The 22,493-nt window shown below is 35.7% G+C and overlaps 1 protein-coding gene across 1 annotated transcript; it reads right to left on the minus strand.

The window, feature by feature from the left end:
• Positions 1 to 298: 298 nt before the first annotated feature.
• LOC109072341 (G protein-activated inward rectifier potassium channel 4-like) lies at positions 299 to 21,936 on the minus strand. The gene is made up of 4 exons (XM_042773032.1): positions 21,437 to 21,936; positions 10,644 to 10,777; positions 8,959 to 9,835; positions 299 to 2,274 (listed from the first exon to the last, which is right to left on the minus strand). The coding sequence occupies exons 2-4, from the start codon at positions 10,719 to 10,721 to the stop codon at positions 1,934 to 1,936; spliced, it is 1,296 nt and encodes a 431-aa protein (XP_042628966.1). The 5' UTR covers positions 10,722 to 10,777; positions 21,437 to 21,936; the 3' UTR covers positions 299 to 1,933.
• Between the last annotated feature and the right edge of the window lie 557 nt (positions 21,937 to 22,493).

The raw sequence follows: 22,493 nt of genomic DNA on the forward strand, positions 1-22,493 counted from the left end.
TAAGGGTCGTAGATGACTGTATGTTGTTTTAACTTATAATTCTTATTTCATATTCTAATAGAAACTCAGAACAGCGCATAGTGTCTGAGAAAGATTATTTTTTTATTTAATCGCTTTCTTATTCACTTATTGCAAAAGAAAACAGAAACATTTTATTAAATCTGGTGTTAAAAAATAACAAAACAAAACAAAAAACTAAAGAAGAGCTATAAATAACATAAATGCATAAATATGTAACATATTGCAGACACTGTATATCCTGTACTTACTGCTTATTGCACTTCTGATTAGATGCTAACTGCATTTCGTTGCCTTGTACCTTACATGTGCAATGACAATAAAATTGAATCTAATCTAATCTAATCTAATCTAATCTAATCTAATCTAATCTAATCTAATCTAATCTAATCTAAATAACAGTGAGGGTGTTTCTCAAGCAGAAATATTAATGATATACAGAAGATATGGAAAATGACTAAATCAACCAAATAGGCTAGTAGCTAGGCTACAGTACATTTCATACATTTAAAATATAATAAACAAGCAACAATTACATTGTGCGTTCTGTTTGTTGAGGTTAATATCCAGCTTTTAGTGTTTGTGTTACATATCCGTCAACTGAAGAAATAAAATAATGATTTCCCACCATTAACCCTTTGGCAAATCTCACTCAAACTGTCAGTCAGTAGTTTGTGAGGTCCGCTAACAGCAGAGGTCGCTGTTTGCTAACACAGAAAATCTCCTTGTTACAGAAATTATATTCTACACGGCATGTGTGTATAGTTTCATACATGATGTGCAATTTAAAGCATATTCTGTGAATTTTCAACACGCCCTCTATAGGTAATGCGATGTCCTTCATTATGAAACGAAAAACATGTTTGTTTGTTTGCTTTTTACCAGCAGTTTCACACAGAAGATGCTAAGCTGTTTCTGCCATGAGATATAAAATAAAAAAGGAAATTGCAGCTATCTCACAATTCAGACTTCTTTTCTAGGAATTCTGAGGAAAAATAAGTCATAATTCTAAATATTTTCCCTTGCAATTCCAAGTTTCCACCTTGCAATTTATTTTTTTTTTTTTTTTTTTTTTTAAATAAAACGTTAAGGTAAAAAAGTAATTGCAACTTTTATCTCACTTATTACATCTCAAAATTCTTCTTTTCTCATAATTATGAGTTAATATATAGTAATTCTCAGATTATATTCTTAGAACTGTGAGAAAAAAAAGTTAGAATTATGAGATGAAAAGTCAAAATTACCTTTTTAATTTTTTTTATCCCATGGCAGAAACAAGTTTCCATACAAATAGTTTTTTTTTTTTTTTTTAAATGGAATAAAAAAAGGTAATTGCAACTTTTTTTTTTTGTTTGCTCAGAATTGCAAGTTTATATCTCACAATTCTGACTTTTTTCCCCCCTCAGAATCGCAAGAGAAAAAGTCAGGTAAGTTGTGAGGTAAATTTGCAATTCCCCAATTTTTGTTATCCTGTGGTGGAAACAACCTTCATAAAATGCTGCAGTGTAGCTATAAGCACCATCTGAAACAACAAAATATTAATCTCTATATATAAACTGGATACAGAAATACTTATAAACCTCAAAAGCAATGATGCAAGCTCAGTAGCATGTTAAGCACTCACAGTACAAAGCTGCGAATATATACATCTTATTGAAATGAACTGCATTTAAATTCAAGCCGATAGAGGTTTTAAGCATTTTTGTGCCTGAAGTTTAAAAACTTTACCATATGCACTTTCGTTCTATTCTTGAAAACAGTACCAGTGTGGGGTCAACGACAAAATGTAGACCTACAGGCCTATAGACTTCAAACTATTCCTCAGTTTATGTGGCTGAATTGAGTTTTTGTATCTCTGTATATTTCGGTCTGCCACAAAGGGGCAGCAAAAGATTTCAGATTGCAATGTGTTAACTTATTCTTGCATACACTCCATTCTGTTCACATCACCATTGCTAACAGTCTCTTCTGCTTCTTCTTCTGCCTTGGTCTCCTCCTCAGGCATCTCCTTTGGGCCTGGGGGCTCTCCCAGGGTTGCTGGAGGTGAAATAGGGGGCAAAGGTATAGCTACCCCTTTCTTTGCCAGTTCTGCTAGCTCGCGAGCGGAGCAGGAAGGGGTTGGTGCAGGGTAGGTGTGGTGGAACGTGTCATAATCCACCTCGTAAAATCCCTCCTCCAGTGAGAGCACAGGGGTGAAACGTTCTCCCCAAAGCACTTCTGAATTCAGGTACGAGCTTCGGGCTTGACATGTCATTCCTTCAGGAAAAAACAGAGGAAAATGGCCATGAGCACAGAAAAGAGATAAAACAGTAATGCAAAAAAACTTCCAGTTTTCATTGAGATCAGTTATAGTACAATTATATGTTTCCAAATAATTTTTGGGGCTGTTGTATGAGCTAATAATACAGAGATAAGACAGTAGTGCAGAAAAATCTAGTTTTCATCCTGATTAATTTAGTATTGGCTACATATTAAAATCACTTTTATAACATTTGCTGAAGAACTGTTCCATTATGTCTACTGTACTCAAATATTCAAAGGTCACTGTCTATTTGTGCTTCTGACCTTTGAAAGTTAATAACGATCCTTTCAGTATGCCAATACAAATGTACTTAAGCTTAATTAATTAAGAATATCATGTTTTCTGTGAAACGCAGACATGCATGCACACGCACCGCTGAATATTTATGGGCACACCTCCTAAAAATAGAATACAAGCTTTCTCATCATGTGCTTTAGTGAACCTCGAATAACCGCATCAATTACTCCAGAGACGTGCAGTGACAAACAGAGCAACAAAACACACTTTCAACAAGAAACAGAGTGATAGAGGCTGTCATAATGAATATCTAGGAAACTCAGCAGATACCATTCATCAAACACATCAAAATTCATGAGATTCTCAGTGTACAGTAGTTCAATAAGGCATCAAACTATATAAGGCATTCAGTGCTACTGCAAGAGATGCTTCACTTTCACTGCTAACGCTCTGCAATTGACTTTAACACCTCCATTTGGACATTTTTAAACTGTTCATTTAAAACCATTCCACTGTGAACAAAACGCTTGAGTTAACCACAGACCTTATTTCCCTCTCGCCTCAAAAAACCCATATACTTTGGGGCGATGTAAAACTCATACAACTAGAAGGTGAGTGAATAATGACAACATTTTAATTTTTCTGTAAACTATTCCATTCAAAGGGATAGTTCACAGCAATGAAAATTCTGTCATGATTTACTCACCCTCCAGTTGTTTGAAACCTGTATGAGTTTCTGTCTTCTGCTGAGCAAAAAAGATGGAAGTCAAAGGTTACTGTTAACTGGTTAGCAACATTCTTCAAAATATCTTCTATGTTCAACAGAAAAAAAGAAAATCATACAGGTTTGAAACAACTTGAGGTTGAGCAAATGATGACAGAATTCTCATTTTTCAGTGAACTATCCCTTTAAGAGTTGTTGCTCAGGTTGAGACTCAAACTAAATGTTATGAGAACAATTATAATTGTTATTAGACTTGGACTCTCTGTTCATTTCCCTGATTGGTCATGAGCTACCAATCATAAACCTCCATTACTTCCATTACTTTTTACTTTAAAGCCCCAAAAGGGCTTTATTTAGAAAATCAATAATTAATCTTTATAATTTTCCAATTTCGTTAGGCCTTGAGGTACAGACCTGACCTGAATAGTTTGGTATCGTTTTCTGATACTGATTCTTTTACTGTTATCCTGCTTTTTGTCTAATAATAGATTGGTTAAACCTACATCGACTGAAAGTGGGATGCTCTTGAATGTCAGATGTGAGACAAAAAAAGTATAACTGCACTGAACAAGTGATGATTGTGGACTGAATCAAGCTACTCACTGCATCCCACTCCTGAGCAATGATTCATTATTTTAGATGTAGGAGAGAGTGTGTTTGTGAGCGTGTGTGTGTGTGTGTATTTATGTGTGCGTGAGAGTCAATTGCATTGTAGTTCTTTCAGTTGTCTTTTGCTCGTTAATTTCCCTGAGGCGGTTCTATTGACAGGCAATGAGCTTGTCTTACTGAGAGACATCTAAAGAGTCCTCCATCCTTCTGCTCCATGCAGGCAGCAATATCTGTCTATACTGACACAGAGCACAATGCAAAAGCTAATTAGCATAGTGTAATTGCAATTGCTGTCATATGAATTCACTGTCAATATAATTAGAGAATCCCATGAAAATACCACATCACGCCCTGCTGTCAGCATTCAGTTACCAGGGGAACTGTGGTAAATCTGGTCAATTTTCATGTTTGACTTGCAGGCAACATCCATTCAAATACCCCTGACTCATCCTAAGAGCTCTGATATACCTGGAGAGAGCCAAACATTCCTACTCCCATTCATCTCAATGGCAGTAACTTGGCCTGCACATCCAGCATCCCTTCAGAGATCATTTACTCACAGTCATGTTGGTCCAAACTGTACGACCTTCTTTCTACTGTGGAATACAAAATGTGAATTTTTAAAGATGATTCTGGGAACACCTTTCAGTATAATGAAAGTAAACGAGGACCAGGGCTGTCAAGCTGCTTGAAGGACCCAATAGTATCATAAAAGTGACTTGTTTGCTATATTCCAATTCTTCTGAATTTATGTCATAGCTGTCATGGTGCAAAAGAGGCAAAGAGTCAAATGCAGGCAGAATGGTCCTTCTTTTAATAATAAAGAAAAATAAAAACAACCCAGAGGGGGAAAAACAGACAGGCAGGCTAGAAACTGCACTACAAACAGACATGACACCACAGTGGGAAAACAACAGATCAGCACAGGATTACAGACACCAGGAGAATAAATAGGGGAACAATGAGGTGGGTAACGAGGGAGACACAGGTGCAGCAACTTAACCAATAATGAGGTAACAAAATGGGCGGGGTCAGACAATAGACAGGAGAGAGCACATGGCACCAAACAAACACAACACAAGCCATGTGCTCACAGAAATCACAGTGTCATCTGGTGGCCATCCTGGGCACACCAGCTGAAGACTGTGACAATAGCATTTAACCTTTGCAACCACATCAGTGAGTCAGAGAGTTAAACTGGATCACTCCCATTTTTTACAAATAATTCCTTCTGTTTTGTAAACTGGATCAACTGATTTAGATTCACTGTTCACAGATTCAGATTCACAGATTCAGTGTAGATTCACTGAAAAGATTCAACTTAAAAAAAGGATTCAACTGTTTGCTCATTACACATGAGTTATCATTTAGATTCTGAAGACTTGAAATATAGTACATGAATCATAATATATACTATAAATTATATTACATTTTCTGGTTCTTTATTGTCATTTTGGCAATTGACAACTCTTTCACTTTCATTACACATGAAATTGTCCAGAATCTTCTTTAAAAAAATTTAACATTTGCGTTCCACAACATATACAGTCATTTGTTGCTTTGCAGCTTGGAATGAAGATGGCCAGTTTTTGTTTTATCCAGCTGTATTTACTCAGTGCAACTTATAACATCCAAATGAAAGATAAAACACACACACAAAAATAAATAAATAAAATAATAATAATAAAATAAATAAAAAAACAGAATCACTGAGTTGGAACAAGGATCACCACCTCCCAAAAATGTCTAGTAAACTCAATCAGCTGTAGTTAATCACCTTCTCAATGGCACACAAAGCCATCTGACTTTCAACTGTGATATGCTGTCATTATGATTAGCTCAGCATGAAAAGAGCTTTCCTGGAGATTTCAGTCCTTGGTAGTGCAACTGAAGCAAACAATCAACTATGGGCACCCATCAAAAGATCTCCGGGACAGGCACAAGTCAGGAGATGGATACAAAAAAAATTCAAAGGCTTTATCAATGCCTAGAAGCACCTAGAAGTCTATTATTAAGAAGTAGAATGTATTTGTTACAACACAGACCCTCCGTGGATCAGGACGTCACTCCAAACTGGATGAAAGAAGAGATAAAGGAAACTGGTCCGAGAGGCGACCAAGAGGCCAACAGCAACTCTGAAGCAGTTGCAGGAATTTAGGACAAAGAGTGCTTATTGTGTGCATGTGACAACATCACAAATTCTCCACAAATGTGGCTTATATGGGAGGGTTGCAAGAAAAAAGCCACTCCTCAAGAAAGGCCACAAGCAGTCATGACTGAGCTTTGCCAAAACACACCTTGAAGATTCTGAGGCAGATGAGACTAAAAGTGAATTATTTGGCCTCAACAGCAAACATGTCTGGCGGAAATCCAATACAGCTCACCATCCAAATAACAGCATTCATACAGTAAAGCATGGAGGCGGTGATATCCTGTTATGTGGGTGTTCCTCTGCAGCAGGGACTGGAGAACTTATCAGGATAGAAAGAAAAATGTATGGTGCAAAATATCCGTCAAATTCTTTAGGAAAATCTGCTGCCCTCTGCCAGAAAGTTGTAAATGGGAAGAAGGTTTACCTTCCAACATGACAATGACCCAAAGCACAAAGCAAAACTGAGCACACAGTGGTTGAAGGAGAAAAAGGTGAATGTCCTTGCATGGCCTAGTCAGAGCCCAGACTAAAACCCCAATTAAAATCTATGGAATGACTTGAAGAATGCAGTCCACAAACGCTCACCATCAAATTGAACTGAACTTGAGCAGTTCTTCAAAGAAGACTGGGCAAATATTGCAAAGTCTAGTTGTGCAAAGTTAGTAGAGAGCAATCCATTCCCAACAGACTAAGGGCTGTAATTAAAGCAAAAGGTGCTTCAACAAAATACTGACAAGGTGGTGATCCTTTTTCCAACTCACTGATTCTGTTTTTGTTGTTGTTGTTGTTGTTGGTGTTATGTCCTTCACTTGGATGTTATAAGTTGCACTGAGTAAATGCAGCTGGATGAAACAAGAACTGTCTATCTTCATTTCAGACTGCAAAGCAACAAAATATGATTATTTTAAAGGGAGGTGATTCTTTTCTATACCCACTGTGTTTGTGTGTGTGTGTGTGTGTGTGTGTGTGTGTGTGTGTGGTGTGTGTGTGTATAATTTAAAATGCATAATTATATATATATATATATATATATATATATATATATATATATATAAAGGTGTAACGGTACACAAACAAGATGGTTGGGTACGTACCTTGGTTTTGACGTTATGGTTCGGTATGGTTTTGGTACAGCAGGGGGAAAAACCAAACATAAAATAGCATTTTTTTATTAAACAGTGGGTAAATAAACAAATTGCTCTTTTTGTTAAATAGCTTCAATTATAATAACAATTTTCTTAGGGATAAAAAATCTACCTCAGCTCATGCTCTAAACTATAGGGAGCCCTTTTACATTACTATAAGGTTAAAATTAACAACAGAGCACAAACTTGAATTCAGTTACTATGTATTTTTAAATATAATAATCAACATTCAAATTACAAAATTGTATGCAAACATGTAAATTGCACATTATGCAATTTGTTTTTAAGTTAACTTCTAAATTTCTCTTTGTTGTTGAAATAAAATCATTACACAGTGGCTGCCATAACTTGTTTCATAACAGATTTATTTATTTAATTTACATTAAATAATTAAGACATCATTAACAGGTAAATTAAAATATAATGAGTATGTAGTCCAATATTTTGCGAAATGCTCTTCTCTAGACTTCATTTCTCTAGCGAAAAAACAAGCCATGGACACTGATGACTTGCCTGAGGTAAATGAAATGCTATGTGACATTTTGTTTATAAGCTATTCAACTGATGTCTTTCCGTGTCTGAAGCACTGATTGAGCGATTACATAAGGCATGAGATGTTCATTCATATTTATTTCATATTAAAACTAAAAAGAAAGGGATGATCGGGCTCACTCGCTGCCGTTTATACAGCGATCTGTCACGCCACATCAAAGAGCATCAAAACTGCATTTATTGTTTGAATTTCCTGAAAAAAATCGACATAATTTGAAAGATGAGACTTTATTTCTTGTCAAAAGTAACAATATAGTTATGCTCATGCAGTGGTTAAAACAATGCTGTATTTGTTCTGTACACATGCGTACTGAACGAAAGACCTGATTTGAAAAGTTTTGGTACGAATATGTGTACCGTTACACCCCTAATATATATAATAAATATATATATTACTTGTCAAAAGTTTGGAAACATTACTACTTTTAAATGTTTTCAATAAAGTCTCTTCTGCTCATCAGGACTGCATTAATGTGGTCAAAAATACAGTAAAAACATTGGCAAACAGTATTACAATTTAACATAACTGTTTTCTATTTTAATATATTTTAAAATGTAATTTATTCCTGTGATGCAAAGGTGATTTTTTTAGCAGTCATTACTCCAGTTTTCAGCATCACATGATCCTTTAGAAATCATTCTAATATGTTGATTTGCTGCTCAAGAAATCATTTCATATGATTATCAATGTTGAAAACAGTTGTGCTACTTAATATTTATGGAGACACCAGGATATACTACCGTTAAATTTTTTGATGTATGTGTGTGTTTAATAGAAAGTAATACTTTGATTCAGCAAATATGCATCAAATTGATCAAAAGTGACAGTAAAACATTTATTAGGTTACAAAAGGTTCTATTTCAAATAAATGCTGTTATATTGAACATTCTATTTATTAAAGAATCCAGAAAAAAATGTTTCTGCAAAATTTTAAGCAGCAAAAACTGTTTTTAACATTGACAATAATGGGAGCCATTATTTATAATTGAGCACCAATAATAATTGAGCAGCAAATCAAATAAAGCATTGATTAAACATTTCCTTTCTTAATCAAATATTTGTAATCTTGCTTGCAATTTTTTTTAACCCAAATACATGTCTCCTGCTCAATGGCAGTCAATGGAGAAACATGTTTTTGCCTACATAACGGTGTAATTATGGCATTTGCCAGCACTCATTCTCTCCCTCGCTCTCTCATTCTCTGTGATCTACTCTCACCTGTGGCCTCCACCATTCCTTCCAGAATGACCACTATTTCAAACTCTTCTCGTGCCAGTTGCTCCTGAGAGATGTCCCAGAAGGGGCTGTTCTTGTTGATCTCATGGCAAATGATCAGCGGCGACACCAGGAACAGCCGATCGTCCCCCGTGTCAAAACCCACGTTGATGTCTGTCTGGTTTAGGGGGATGAACTCTCCTTCCTTGGTCTGCTTAGAGCGGATGAGCTTGGCCCTGATGGAGGCCTCCACTATGTGTGAGTTACGCAAGTCCCCGACCCGAAACATCAAACACAACTTGCTGTCCCGCATGGATATCACAGCTGTGTTGGAAAACATGAGCGTTTCAGCACGTTTCTTTGGCTGTGAGATTTTCACAAACATGCAGCCCACCATGAAGGCATTGACGATGGAGCCCAAGATGGCCTGCACCAAAAGCAAGATGATGCCCTCTGGGCATTTGTCTGTTATGACGCGGTACCCATAACCAATGGTGGTCTCAGTCTCGATGGAAAAAAGGAACGCAGAGACAAAGCCATTGAGGTTATTCACACACGGCGTCCACTCGTTGTCATCGGCGTGGTCCAGGTCTCCACGGGTGTAGGCGATGAGCCACCAGATGAAGCCAAAGAACACCCAGGTGGTGGTGTAGACCAGCGTGAAGACCAGCAGATTGAAGCGCCACTTTAAGTCTACGAGTGTGGTGAAGATGTCCGTCAGGTAGCGGTAGGTTTCACGTACGTTTCCATGGTGGACGTTGCACTTGCCATCCTTTTCCACATAGCGCTGACGCCGTTTTCTCAACGGACCTCCAGCGGGATCCGAAGCATCTCCTCCTCCCAGAACTCCCCTGACAACCATCGTACGGTCTGTGGGGATCTACCGTCAAGAATGGAAAAAGTAGTAAGAAAATAAATAAGTTTGGCTTAAAGAAAAGATTAAACAATAGCAGTCAGCATCAGACTCCATCAAGATATGGTAAACAAAAGTTATTAAAAGAAGGACAATCACTATCAGTGTTGGAGAGTAACTAAAAGTAGTCATGCTTCTGTTTTGGTATCATCGTTTTCAAAAATTTTCAGTAACAATTTTTCCAACATCTTTGTTACTGCACAAGCTAAAGCAATAATCGAACACTTTTCTAACGCTAAATTTATATTGCTAGGTTTGCCAGTAAAGAATGTTACAAATGATTTCTATTTTAAACACATGCTGTTCTTTTGAACTTTCTATTCATCAAAGAATCCTAGAAAAAAATATGGTTTCCACAAAAATATTAAGTAGCACAATTGCTTTCAACATTGATGGTGATAAGAAATATTTTTATGAGCACCAAATCAACATATTAGAAAAATTTCTGAAGGATCATATGACACAGGAATAAATTACACTTTAAAATATATTAAAATAGAAAACAGTTAATTCAAAATGTAATAATATTTCACAATCTCAGTTTTTACTTCATTTTCAAATCAAATAAATGCAGCTTGGTGAGCATAAGATCTTATCAACCCCAAACTTTTCAATGTAGTTAGCTACTTTTTGTTCTTGGTTAGATTGACTGTAGCTGAACTACTGTAAACTACGAGTGGTTGCTTAGCAAGTTACAGTTGCAAAGTAGCTTCCCCAACATTCATACATGTAATAAAAAAGCTTAAAAGATGTGTAAATAAGAAACTAAACGTACTTTTTCATTGGGATCAGTCCATTTTTTTGGCAGCTTGATGCCTTGTTTTTCCACATCCTGGCCCTTAAAACTACTCATGGCCCGGAAGCCGCAGACGTTGTCTCTGATCCAACACAGTAGCTGGAGCTCTCCGACTATTAGAAGAAAACACATGAAAGCTAGTAGGTGAAACTCATAATGGAGAGCAAAGACTGGAGTAATTTACCACAAACAGTGAGATAAATGTGCCTGCAAGCAGTCTTAATTATAATCAGTGTTAAATTAGTTATTGAGTTATTTACACTTATCATACGCTTTTATCCAAAGCAACTTACAATGTATTCAGGCTAACATTTTTTTTTACCTTACATGTTCCCTGGGAATCAAACTGCATTGCTAACACAATGCTCAACCACACAACAACAGACTAATAACAAAACTAACAAAGTTGCTTTATAGTGTTTGCAATTAGTTCCTGAATCTGCTTCACAAATCAGTGCAGTTAATACAGCACTGAATACATAAACAGTTAAAATGCAAGTGTCATCACTAAAAAAGTTTGTTTTCACCAAGTCAGCTCAGATATTTGTAGGAGAATTCACAGAAACTGGAATTAATGCATTTGAACATGAGAAACATGATTTTATCGGTTTGCAATATTTGCCAAATAAACCACAAGCCTTTGACCTAAAATGTTAATCACACATTTAACTTCAAAAGCTACATATTCCCTAGTATATATACACAAATTTACACAATTTACATTTTATTTACATTTATATATTTTATATAAAAGACCAGCACACTAAAAAAATTCAATCATAAATGCTAATAAATTTCACAAATAATTACAAAGAAATGACAAGTAACACATTGAACGATATAAGTGAAATTTGAAAATAGAAAGACTGAAATTGTATTTTATTGTAAAATATGCTCCATTAATCTGTTTTATTTAAAATAAAAAAATAAATAAAAATACTGTGCGCTATATTGTTTTGTATGTTGTACTACAGCATGGCCCACACCAGGCTTCTTAAAGGTATACTTCACCCAAAAACTTAAATTGTCATCATTTACTCACCCTCCGCTTGTTCCAAACCTGTATACATTTCTTTCTTTTGTTGAACACTAAACAAACTATTAAAAACAATGTTGGTAACCAAATAACCCACTGAATCCAATTACCTTCATATTACATACTACAAAATACAAAAGCCAACGCCTACTGCCAACATCATCCTTTGTGCTCAACAGAAGAAAGAAACTCAGGTTTGGAATAATGTGAGGGTGAGTATATGATGACAGAATTTCATTTTTAGGTGAACTATCCTTTTAACAAGCTTAATTAGCCATGCCAACCTTTATTATCTGTTGGTATTAAACAGCATGGCTATGCTGGTCCATCAGCCCAGACCAGGACTAAACCAGCAGTCTTTTCAGTAGGGTTTAACTCTGAGTATTTTGCATACAAAAATCATCACAAACAATGACTTAGTCAACATTTATTTTAAAGAAAAAGCCATTCAGCCTCATCTGCTTACACATATGTAAAACACTTTTTTCCACATTATTGATCACGTTCACTGAATGTTGAATTCCACATCTGTTTCTAAATGTTAGCCATTAGCTCAAGTCCCCAAAGGCATTGTGTCTCTCCCTCTCTGCCCAAGCATCACCCAACAGCACCGACAGCAGGTGCAGGTGAGTACCAGTGGTTTTTTTTAATAACACACATGTGAAAGCAATAATAATGATGGCAGGCTCCATGGGGAACATGGAGCAAGGCAGTCTGAGGCAGATGGGGGCAGACGGCACCCACTAGGAGATCTGATAAGACATGGTCCAGAGAGAGAGAGAGAGAAAGTGAGAGATGATAGAGGGAGAGAAAGAGACAGATTGAGAATGTTACAGATAACAACACAAATGCAGATAAACTAAAGCTACATAAAATGATATACTGTGCGAACTGATGAATTATTTATACAGTGCTGATATCTGGACTTGCTTGTCTTGTCATTATTTTGGCTTGACAGATTTGCTGTGCAAGATTAGAAGGGTGTGCAACAAAAATCTGTAGGAGCCAAGAAAACAAACATTCCCTATTTAGCAAGACCATAAACAAGCTAAAGGAATCTTTATGTAGGTAGCTGAATACATTCTTCAATGGGTCCCAACCATGTGCGATAAAAAAGTTTTAATGATTTTGCTAGCTACTTGAAAGTAAGGGTGGGCGATATGGCAAAAATATCATATCACGATTTTTTTTTTTTTAAGGAAAATCACGATTCATGATTTTATCATGATTCTTTTTCATGTTGATTTTACTATTTTGCAAGTTGTCTGAGCAGTACAGCCAAATTAAGTCCCTATTTTAAAAACAAAGCCTTACAAGGGAACAAAATATTAAATAAAAAAGAAAGGCAGACATTTAGGCCAAAGTGGGCAAAGATAAAAATCTTTTTCAGTATTTTATCTTTGCTATTAAGAAAATAAGAACAAAGTTACACATTACAAAAACACATAATATACAAATAAAACATACTTTATTTTTCAGGTACAGTATTTTTTTGCTTTATTTTTTAGGTACATTAGGTGTATTGTGTATTTTGACAAACTAGTTAAAAAAATACAGTTAAATGATTTTTTGGTTCATTTTAAAGCCTTCTACCTCAATTTAAATTTAAATCAAATTCAGAAACTAAATTGGAACTTAAAATCATCCTCAAATGGCACACAGACCCTGGTGACATGTCTGCTTAAGACTGTGGCTTAGTGTTGTGATTGGCAGGATTGCATGAACAGGCTTTACCAGAACTTTTGCCGTAGTCATAGTCACAACTTTTCAAACTTGAACTAGCAGAGGAGAGAATGGTAATTTTGGTCATTAGCCTCTGCTATATAATTGGATAAGAGCTGCGGGCAGACACTAGAGATGGCCACACTGCAGAGACAGCAGCAATGCTTCCTGCTTTCATGTCTGTAGTTTATCCTCAGTTCCAAACAAAGCTCTGCAGATTTCCTCAGAATCAGAATGTCTTGCATGTTCACTGATAAAAATTTTGGCTAATTTTATCATGCTTTCATCTACTGAAAATGCAGTTTTCCCCTCCAAACCAGTAAAGAAAATGAAAAACTTCATCTGGTTTGACCAAATCAGTATCCCAGGAGGCTTGATCGACCAGGACGCTGTCGTCTCTGACCGAAACACATTTCACAGTCAAACACCCTGCAGCTCAGCCACAACTGTGCCACTGTCACTCTGTCTGAACAGTTGCGTCATCACAAACCAAAACAGTGGATAGCACCAGGGGTCAGTGTAAAATGTCACCAACTGGAGTGAGCAGCAGGAGAGCACTCTTGCTGCTCTGTGCCTCTCACTGAGACGGAGAAGAGCACACGACCACGACAAGCCGCGAGGGACTGAAGCACTTTACCACTTTTTAATCATGGTTTCATTATCTCCTAAATCTCTATTGAGCTCTAAAATTCTATTTAAGGTCTATAATAATTATTATTATTTACGTTTTCTTAAGAAAATGAAAGTTGTGCGAATGCTTTGATTTTTTTCTGAAACAATCTATCTATCTATCTATCTATCTATCTATCTATCTATCTAGTTTTATACATTAAGAAATATTAATAATATTTTTGCAATTTTTGCATAATTTGACAAATTATAAATAATGCACATAGAATAATAAAAATATTTTATGGTATTCTGAAATTTACCTTGATTTTGTCTCATATCTCATCTCAGGTCTAATATAATTTTGTAAACAGTAAAAAAAAAAAAAGATAAAAAAAGAAGAAAAACAATAGGGGAAAAAATTGTTGTAGTGGAAATGATACTAGACACCGCGACAATGGGGTAAACATTATTTTTTAAAAGAAAATTTACATAATTTCCACACAATAAATATTTGAAGGGTATGCTTGATTCTTTGTTTTGATTATTTTATGAATTATCTATTGTTTTTATTATTATTTATATTTATTTCCTGAATTTTCATAGTATAAAAAAAGCAAAAATAAATTATACGCATAGTAAAAAGTTTCCAAGATCTTTAAGAAAGGATCAAAGGTGACAGATATTTTTATTTCAAATAAACACTGTTCTTTTGAACTTTCTATTCATTAAAGAATCATGAAAAAATGTATCACAATTTCCACAAAAATATTAATCACAACAGTTTTCAACATTGATAATAATAAGAAATGTTTCTTATGCAGCATATTAGAATGATTTCTGAAGGATCATGTGACACCGAAGACTGGAGTAATGAAGCTAAAAATTCACAGGAATAATTTTTTGTGTTGATTATCATTTTAATAATATATAATTAATAATTATAAATATTTCATAATTATTTATATTCATATTCATGATGGATTTTTATAATATATGACTGGGATGTCTGGGTCTGAGACAAGATTAAAACCATAAAATACATACATAAAATGCATTCAGAAAAATAGAAGAAAAAATAAGCGACAAAAATTATAATCATGGTAAAATGTGTTCTCCGTTCTACAAAAATAAAAAATAAAACACAAAATCCGTTGATTTTAATAAAAATCAACCTCTTGGACATAAAAGTGTAGCAAGGACCACTAATTCGATGTCTCTTTATGCAAGGTCACTTTTGAAGGAAGACTATCAAAGAGATGGTATATAACTTCAGTGCCAAACATGACTGTTATTCAAGTTAGCCTTCTATTAGTTGAATGGTGGACTCCAGACAGCAACAGAGATGAAGAAATATAAAAACGACTATAATGCTGAAATGCATTAGACGGCGCTCAAGAAAAGAGCCACTGAGATGGCTTCGCAACCTTTATCCACCGTGGTCTAACCTTCAGGCAATCTTGGGTTTAAATGTGAAATGTCTTACTTCACTTGCTTTATGATCTACAATCAGTGGTGAGAAAAGCCTCTGACTACCTCAAGGGCAAAAACAGGCTCTTCTATTGCAGACCCATCCAGCAGTGGGGAACTGGAGAGCGATGACACAGAACATGAACTCACCGCTCCCACGATTTGCATAATTACTTTTTCAACAATTTTTACATAATCCCTCTGTTTCACAGATAGACCAGATTTCCACCATCACCTGGAGAGTTCACCTTGAGTTCACCTTTTAGCTGTGGTCTAATTGCATCATGGATGTCCTGTGTGTATTCAAATATTTGACTGCACTACATGCTACATGCATCCACTGATGTCACTCTTCAACCTTTGCTAATGCTGACATAAGCAAGGGTCTGACACTCTGGAAGCTTGTCTGTTCATTAAATTGGATTTAATAAGCTTTGATATGTCACACCACTGAACCCTGCACCTCACAGGCGGGAGACTCTAAAGGATGCGATAACAGTTTGCACAGATTTTCAGAGTAGCACAACATGTATGAGAGTTGATGCCTTATTTAACTTGACAAGAATCAAAACAGCGCTGCGAGGGACAAACATACAGTCTGTTCAATATGTCACATATTCTAATGCTCATCCTTGAACCAAACAACTCTGAAAAACATGGATTTAAAAATTTTTTAGTTTTTCATTCTTTTAATGTTAGGTTCTTTCTAATATCTAAGATTAATATGCAAAAACAACTATAAGTAAGATATTTACAGGTTGAATTCTTCAAAGTGTCACTGTTTTAGCATCCATCAACACAGTAAAACGAACTCAACCAATGGTGTGCATTTGAGGGCGGAATTAACTGTTGGTCTGACCTATGACAGAAATGGCCGTGTTTAAGGAAAGTGCAATGAAAATTAAATTACACACTTCATCTCTAAGACAGTACAACCTACCAATTTTTTAACCTAATTTTTCTTCCCAACAAATTAAATATAGCATCGACCCTGATTAAGGTCCATGGATATGCTGTTTTTTTAATTAGCAGAACAAAATATATATTATGATGATGATATATTATACAGTATGATGATGTTATCATATAGTCTGGGGTCAAACCTTTTTTTCTCCCAAGAAATGAATATCTTTATTCAGCAAGAACACATTAAATTGATCAAAAGAGACACTAAAGACATTTATACATTACAAGCAATTTCTATTTCAAATAAATGCTGTTCTTTGAACTTTCTATTCATCAAAGAATCCTGAAAAAATGCATTACGGTTTCCTCAAAAATATTAAACAGCAAAAATCGAAATAACAAACTGTACTTACACTCAGTATGACAAGAATTGCAAGAACGGTGAAAAAGCAGGAGGGAAAATTTCCATCATGTAGGCTGTCAGAATTAGATGGCCTCTCATTATGCACTTGTGTATTTACAAAGCCCTTTTATCAGCAACGAAGGGCATCTTCATCTCAAGCGATACAATTATTGGCTCGTGTCTGGCAGCTGTCTATTCTCTGTGCAAAACAACAGATACACACAGGCGAGTGGAAAGGACAGGCCAAAAATAGACCTGCATTTCCAAGGCTTTTGGTTCAGTGATGCTACTCCATTATTTTGCTGGTGTTGAGCAGGTTAGGGTTTCGACATCATAGTTTCATAGATATCACCTCATGTATCTTTCAATAAACGAGAAGAAAGAGAAATCTGTAAAGGGATAGTTTAACCAAAAAATTGAAAATTCTATCATAATTTACTCACCCTCATGTCATTCCAAACCTGTATGACCTTTTTTTTTTTTTTTTGTCCAAATAATGGAAGTCAGTTGGAACCAAAAATCTAACTAAAACTGTTTAGTCACCACCATTCTTCAAAATATCTTCTATTGTGTTCAGCAGAAGAAAGAAACTTAAGCAGGTTGGGAAAGACACGAGGATGAGTAAATAATGACAATATTTTCATTTTTGGGTCAACTATTCATTTAAACTGATTTTTCCCTCATGGATCTGGCACTCTTCTGAGAGCCATTTGAAAAAGTTTGAGTCTTAGGTTTCCCTTGAGAAAGGTGCCGTCCTTTGGGATAATCGAGTGTCCTGTTTCATTTTGAGTTTAATTACAGCCTTGGGTTACATCCTATGTCTCCATTTTGTATCAAATGGAAAAAAGTGTGCTTAAGGGGACCTGAACCAGGCCTTTCCATTTCCTCATTAATCTATAGAGCCAGAAGGTAATCCATTACATTTATAAAGCACTATAGGTCTCTTTTAGCCCGAGGTGCAATCATTACCTTAAAGAATGACGCTTGTCTCCATGCAAATGGTAATTAACTGGGACTATGAGGGGATATAAACATATATTGCTCATTATTTCTTTGACAACTTCCATATACCAGTTTATGGCAGATGCATGGGTGCAATTTTGAACATATTACTAAATAAGGATAAAAAAATATTGTGTCATGAATTCTATAGCTAACACGATTAGATTAGAAAAAATAACAACTTGAATTTTGAATCTTCCAAGTTCTAACTCATAAAACATCCAACAGTCCCATTGTTCTTCCCAACCACAGTTCACACTAAGAGTGTAACCATGTTTCACTTAAGTTCACAGCTGCCTGGGGGTTTGGGCTTCATCATAATGGATTGTAAGCAGTGATCTCCATAAGTGAGAGACTCCATGTGTGCCTGAGGAAATGGGCAGCGCATATCACCCCGAGTTTACCTTGACACAGGCAAGAAAACAATCACCAACATGAGCCGGGATGCAGAGGCAAACAAAAGCTACACTGCTTGAGCCAATATCTCCAATGCTGATATCAATGATGCTGATGGCTATATGTGGGGAAAGTGGCAAAGTATTACAGCTTCCCCTGAGTAAATCCATTGCCCTGATTTCTGAGAGAAAACTACTGAGTTACGTAATTCACTTCAATGCAAATATGCATCTATGAACCTCACTGTATTGTGGAGCCAATCTCTGCTGAGTTTCACATATGATGAAGGTCCTTGTTATAGTGTGTGATTGTCTCCTAAGTGCTGTGTACAATCATAGTGCTGTGCATCACTGTGTTTAAAAAGGAAAACATGTGGGAAAGAACTTTGGTTCCTGTGGAAAAAAATGCTAAGTGAACAAAACCAAGAGATCAGGATCATTTACAAGAGTTCATTTATGATCAGAGAGAAAGCGCAAAGTTATTTATGCTAATATGTGGTATAAAAACCACATGAAGGATTTGCATTAATGGCATAGTTCAATGTAAAAATTCTATCATAATTTACTCACTTTGATGTTGCTCCAACCCTTATGACTTAGTTTATTCAGGCGAACACAAGAATATTTTTTTCCCCATACGATGAGTCAGTAGGGTCCAAAACAACCCAAATGAACCCCACTAACTTTTAGTATATGGACAAAAACACATACAAAAACAAGTCATACAGGTTTGAAATGACATGAGGGTGAGTAAATGATGACATAATTTAAATTTTTAGCTCAACTATTTTTTTAAATAGTGCATTCCTTTCTCTTTTTTGATATGACATTTCTCAAATAATAAACAAATGATGCAGTTGAGACTGAAATCTCTCTCAAACAAACCTTATAATAGCAATTAAAATTGTACTTGTCTTTGGTAGTCATTTGGTAATTGCAGTCAAGTTCTAAGATAATATCCCAATCTAAATCCACTTTATATTTCTATATATGCATATGTCAGATTAAAGGGATACTCCACCCCAAAATGAAAATTCTGTCATTAATCACTTACCTCCATGTCGTTCCAAACCCGTAAAAGCTTTGTTCGTCTTCAGAACACAAATTAAGATATTTTGGATGAAAACCGGGAGGCCTGTGACTGTCCCATAGACTGCCAAGTAAAATACACTGTCAAGGTCCAGAAAAGTATTAAAGACATCATCAGAATAGTCCATCTGCCATCAGTGGTTCAACCGTTATCTTTGTTTTCTTCGTTTACAAAAAGTGTTCTTGTCACTTCATAGCGTTACGGTTGAACCACTGAGGGCAGATGGAGTATTCTGACAATGTCTTTCATACTTTTCTGGACCTTGACACTGTTATTTATTTGGCAGTCTATTGGACAGTCACAGGCCTCCTGGTTTTCATCCAAAATATCTTAAATTGTGTTCCGAAGACGAACAAAGCTTTTATGGGTTTGGAACGACATGGGGGTAAGTGATTAATGACAAAATTTTCATTTTGGGGTGGAGTATCCCTTTAACTCTTTCAGTATAAGTTAGCTATGTGTATGTTTATGTATGTTTAAATATGTAGCACCATGGTCCTGTGTGCCATGGCATTTCGTTCCTTTTTTATGTCTTCATATACAGCAGAATAACAACAAAGCTCACTTTAATTTTAAAGTCGGATAAATGTAGATATAAGCATTCCCATGCACCAAAATACCATCCAAGCATCCTAAAACACAAATGATTTAGGAACAGACCTCATAGTGGCTGGATATTGTTCACCTTTGAAATAACGTTCCCCCCTGCCATCAAAACATATGCCACCTTACTGAAAAAATACTAAATTAGACTGAAGGTTTGGTAAGACTATGTCTTTTTAAAAATGTTAATATGAATAACAGGGTGTGATGAGCTCACAGTGCCTGAGGCTCGCTCTGTGTCAGTTCTAGAACAATGATTTATTCAATAGCCTTCTAGAAATGTGAGCGACAAACGGCCAGCTCCTGTACTCCCATAAAAACCATGCTCAGGTTTATGTCTGAATTAATTATTCATGCACGTCAGTTATTTAGGCATGCATGTAATTCGGACAGCGAAAGCCTCGGCATTTTTCAAAAGACAGCTGTAAACCACATGTAGAAACACAACGCATAAAAAGGCAGTTTAAATGAGATTTTGAAACCACAATGAATAAATAAGCACTTTCTATCATAAACAAATGACTGAAATATAATGTAGAATGAGAGAGATAATAAATAAATAACAAATATTCAAAAATATGTGTATTCTGAAAACATTTCAATTGTGCAACGTTTAAAAAAAAAACTTTAATACTGAAAAAAAAAAATGTAAATATATAATTATATTAGATGGTAGTAATTATTTCACAGGTGCCTGATTGTTTTAGATAATTTTCTCTGTCTGCTGCCTTAAACGTTATAGTTCAGGATAGTCATTAGTGAAGGGTTTGGAAGTGGGAGTGTGCATTTTCTTGTAGTGTCATCAGCCAATAAGTGCTATGATGATGATATAATTTTCATGCTGTAAAAAGAAAAACTGGCAGCATAACTGAGCACCCATGAGAAAAGATGGGATCCTCTGCCAGCTGTGGTGGAAGGGAAGTGCCACTGAAATAAATGGATACACTAATGGATAGTCAGTCAGTTATCAGTTCAGCCAATCAAAAACGAGCCACAGGGGTGAAATCACTACCATACATGCTCACTACCCTCCTGATGTGACAATGTGTACAAAAATTCACAGGACAAAAACCAATTTGAATGTAATAAAGTAACATTTCGATTCATAAATTGATTTAAGACCATATTAATCAGTGTCAGATGGCATAACTGTTCTCATCTGAATCAGCAGGTTCTTGCGTTCAATTTGATATGTAACACCTAACCACATTATTTTTTCATTTACATGTTACAGACCAAGGAGGGTTGTATCACTTTCCAAATACTTTTTCTAGACCCATAAAAATGGCACAGCGTGTACATTTGCAACAGTCAACGCTATGTTTTAGATTTGTTAGCATATTATATCTATTTGTTCTATATTTGCATCCAAACTTTATTTGCTAACTGTTTTAAAATGTTTCCTTTTCATCTACTTTTATAAATCAAAATAGTTCAAATGAAATTAGGGTGGTGGAATGCTAATAAGCACATTTGATCAACAAAATAATCACGAAGAAAGTAAAATAGTCGACAGAAATAAAGCGAAATACTCACTTTCGTAGTTCAAGTTAGTTCCTTGCTTCGGTTCCCAGTGGCTCTCCAATCTGAGCTCATTTAAAGCGAAGCGCGCGCGCCAGTATTCGCTTTAAAACATTGTCTCCAAGCACAGAAACAGATACTATGACGACGACTCGTAGGTCTTTAAACCGTTTCGTGCGCGTTAAAAGCACGTCCCATGAAGTCAGACAAATTAAATAATGCCTCGCGCAAAGCTACTGATGTTTATTCTGTCCAGCTCTCCAGTTCTCTTCGAGCGCGAGCAGATCCACGGAAAATGAAGGTGTGCTGGAGGGATGCTGGATGATCGTGGTGTCAGTGCGCTCGTTCAGGTCGCAGGAACAATGTGCATGATGAGGTGGGATTGGTAGGCGAAACATACAAGCATGAGCGAAAGCGTGATACATGTCTCCTCCCCCAGGTCCTGCCTCACTCCAAGCGCGTGCGGCACGCTGATGCATAATATATCCCACATTTCATCGATGCATTTTGACACGGGATGCTGCTAAAGATACCATGCAGTTGTAAATCGATTCAGTATAATTCAGTGATGATGCAACTGGATCAATGTCCACCTCTTATGTCTCATGCCAGGGGTCACATGCATTATGTAAACTACATAAAATAAATAAATAAATAAATAAATAAATACAAACAACACTGGACTTCAGATATATATATATATATATATATATATATATATATATATATATATATATATATATATATATATATATATATACAGTATATAAAATCAGAAAAGTTCAAAATGATGAAATGCACTCAACTTAAAAACCAAGTTTCAGTTGAATTCATTTATGCTACTTCTGTACTTAGTGGACACACATATTTGAGAATATTATTTTTCATGAGCCACCAGCACAGACTGGTTGTTTTATATATATATATATATGTGTGTGTGTGTGTGTGTGTGTGTGTGTGTGTGTGTGTTACCTGTGAGTGAAGGATGTTAATGAGAAGAGCTGTGGTGAACTGCTGCAAGCTATGGGAGAAAGAAAATGTTTATTATTAAGAAAATGAATGCTCTGCATTT

This window comes from Cyprinus carpio, chromosome A16, assembly GCF_018340385.1.
Source record: "Cyprinus carpio isolate SPL01 chromosome A16, ASM1834038v1, whole genome shotgun sequence".
Taxonomy (NCBI): domain Eukaryota; kingdom Metazoa; phylum Chordata; class Actinopteri; order Cypriniformes; family Cyprinidae; genus Cyprinus; species Cyprinus carpio.